General features: G+C 39.4%; 1 protein-coding gene across 1 annotated transcript; it reads right to left on the minus strand.

Moving 5' to 3' along the window:
• Positions 1-638: 638 nt before the first annotated feature.
• Positions 639-3028, minus strand: LOC148855304 (protein RGF1 INDUCIBLE TRANSCRIPTION FACTOR 1-like). Its single transcript, XM_088985479.1, has 4 exons — positions 2705-3028; positions 2136-2411; positions 1401-1544; positions 639-1298 (listed from the first exon to the last, which is right to left on the minus strand). Exons 1-4 carry the CDS (start codon positions 2705-2707, stop codon positions 1044-1046), a joined length of 678 nt encoding a protein of 225 aa, XP_088841605.1. The 5' UTR covers positions 2708-3028; the 3' UTR covers positions 639-1043.
• Positions 3029-3373: the final 345 nt, after the last annotated feature.

Here is a 3373-nt window from a genome sequence, read left to right on the forward strand (position 1 = left end):
GTGCCATGTGACTGGCTCTGGCTGACTGCGAGCTCTTATGGGTTATGACCAGCATGGTAGGCATCAGCATTTCTCTTCCAAACAGTTTTTCAGCCATTTCTCCAGTCTCCCCCTCACCTAACCCTGGTTCTCACATTGGGCAAAATGGAGGTTCAGGGAAAAGTCTCGCGGGCCACGTGAATAGAGTATGTGGAAAAACAAAGAAAAAATAAAGGGAGAGGGCCGAGACGCCATAAAGGACGACTGACTCCTCACTTCAGCAACAGTTATCATGTATTGCATGTGCAGCATAATGAATTCCACTCTCCATTGATCATCGGCGGTTTCTCGCTCTAATCTCCCATATGAACACTCTCCAGTCTCCAGTTTTTTTTTTTTTCTTACCTCTTTTACGGTGCCCTTTTTGTCTGCCACCCAACCAGTCCTCTATTATAAACAGCTTAATTGACCATAATCCCATTTTCTACATTAATACAAAAAGGTCCGACTCCGACCGACAAAGATTGGGACAAACGTCCTCAATCCACAATGACCAGAGCCGAAAAGCCACCTCTCAGTTTCCACTCCCCGAAACTTATTTTATAATACACCATGATAAAAGAAGTAAGACAAGTAATCACTCTCATTAGACACCGAAATAATGACAAGTGATAAAAGTTTTCCTTTATTATACGAAGGGAATAATTCATTTCAAATACACAATTTCCACCGAAAAAAATGTAATGTAATAATGTCCAAAGTCCAATCAATTATCAATCCCCCCTCTCCAATCTCAGAAAAAAGAAAAGAGGAAGAGCAAATTGAATATCCACCACGACCACCTCCCCCACCCTTTCTTTTTCTGTACAACCAACCACACCTTCTGATTCTCTCTCTCTCTACTCGACAATGGTGGGCTCCCCTCAAACCAACCCGATAGAAAAGCAAAATGGGGTAGCACTTGAGGGTGATTTCCTTCTCTTAATCACATATATAATTACCATATAAATATTACTGTCATAGTAACATCCTCTTCACATGATGTAATGAACAATGTCAGTAGTTTAGCACAGAGGTGCTCTCCGGGGGATGCCTTTCCTTTTATGCAATTGCCCCCTTGGCTTCAATGCTGAATTCAAACAAGGATGGAGATTATTTCCCTCGCTGGATTCTGTTGTCAAGTTCGATGATTCTTCTTCTCTTGAATTGGGTTCTGCGTTTTGATTCTCCTTGGCTGATAGATCACTGAATTCCGGAATTTTGAAGGTAATATATGGCGGACTCTGTTTTCTCTTTGCATCCTCCTTGAGCACTGAAACCTGCATTGATTCATTACAACAATTTAACCAGTTCAGAATTCAATTCTTCGCGTAATATGATGAACTCATTTGAATAAATGAGTGAAACACGTATTGGATTACCTTACAAGCGATCGAGCAGTAGCAATTTGGTTCAGTTAAGCCTCTCTCGCAGACTAAACAGGACGACCCACAATTCGATTTAGAAGGCTTCGATTGCGGACGTGGATTCAGAAATATGACCTTTGCGCCATTAATTGTATATGGCTGCAAAAAACACAGAAATCTCATTACTAAAAGAACCAAGAAAAAAAAAGAGAATTTTAATGGAATATAGAAAAAAAAGATTTGCATTGGCCAGAAAATGCGTTATTCAACTAAATTATTTCAGTATGAACTAATCACAGATTAAAAGTGATCTAATTACGTTAATAGTTACGCAAGTAAAAATTAAGAAACTACAGCTAATTATACAAGTCAATAGTTTACTGTGAATTTGATGATTAATAAAGAAATTAGGAAAAGAATGGCTTCCTTATTAGTTAGTTACTTAAAGAATATTAAAGGAAATTGTACATAACATTGTGGGAAAATCTAATAAATAACAGAAGAAAAACAGTTCAATGAGTAATGCAACCGACTAGCTGAGAACAAAAACACCAGAGAAATATGAAATTAGTAAAATAAAGAACAAATTTCGCAACTACGGAGAAACCCAACAGAAAAATAACGAATGGGTTCTGTAATTAATCGAAGAAAATAATAAGAGAAGCCACATATTCAATATAGATGCAAAAATCACAAATTAGCTTGAGGGTTACGCCAAACAAGAAGCTTTGTAGTTGTAGAAAGACGAACCTGGACTTTGGAACAGTCGAGGTGCTTCTGCATGTCGTGGAGGCGGACCACGTCGTTATAGACATATCTGCGGATCTGAAGTAGTAGATGAAGGTAATGAGCAGACGAGGAGAGGCAGTGTTGGCAGATGCATCGATTACAATCGACACAGTACACATTCATTTCGTTTTTCTTGAGTTCCTGATGATCGAAGCAAGGTCCAAAGAATTTGCTCTTCAGAAGCACCTCTAGCCACTCCGGCTTCTTCTTTTTCTTCAAGTGAATTGCATACCCAACCTGCGAATAAAACCCAACAAATTCAAGTCAGTAAAGCCACTAAAACACTAAACTCACGAAATTCGAATCCCAATTAACAATGGACCGGACAAAAAACCAAAATTCAAAATTGATAATACATCAAACCCTAAAAATCAAGAAAGACGACCGGATTAAAAGCAAAATACTCATAAAAATGAGAAGAAAAAATCGAAATTCAAGAATGTAGGAGAGTTAGAACCCTAAAATATAATCTCTGATCAGAAGCGGACATGTTCGACGTCAAGAAACGAGAAAAACAAGAAAAAACTCACCATTTTCCCAATTCTTTAGCTCTTCACCCTAATTTCGTCGACTGAATGAATCGAAGGACGAAAACCTTGAATTCGGCGATGAAAATCCGAAATTCGCAGAACGAGGGACTGAGACGGAGAAGGTTGATAGTACGAAGGCGGCTGAAACTCAGAGAAAACAGGCCTCACTCTCTGTTCCCACTTATAACAGGCGGGAAGACGTCGAGACGAGAGTCCAGCTCAACCGTCTGATATCTAACGAGTTAGACGGTCGGGATTGAAAACATTCTGCGGAATTGGAGATATCTCGGCCGTCGGGTGCCGATGGTCTCTCTGATTACCGTGTGGGCCGTCCTTGCAGTTTGCAAACCCTAATAAAGTATTAAAAACGCAGTAAGTTGTATATGCGTTGGGCTGTAGGAAGTGCGAAAAATATGCAGTGGCGATGAAATTTTGCCACGTGTAAAAATGTACGGTTGTGCCAATCGTGGACCTTCCCGCCAAACCCACACCGAGATTTTCGGGATACTCTATGGCCGTTTCGGAGCTACTTTTATTCTGTAACTTTAAATTTCAAAAAATTACCAATATTGAAATAAGCTTTAAATACCAAAATTGTCCTTCCAAAACCAGCTTCATACTTTCGTAGAACAACGCGTATATACATACAAATAGTATGCCTGTTTCAAC

This window comes from Nelumbo lutea, chromosome 4, assembly GCF_056320005.1.
Source record: "Nelumbo lutea isolate HS-2025 chromosome 4, American lotus-T2T, whole genome shotgun sequence".
Lineage (NCBI taxonomy): Eukaryota > Viridiplantae > Streptophyta > Magnoliopsida > Proteales > Nelumbonaceae > Nelumbo > Nelumbo lutea.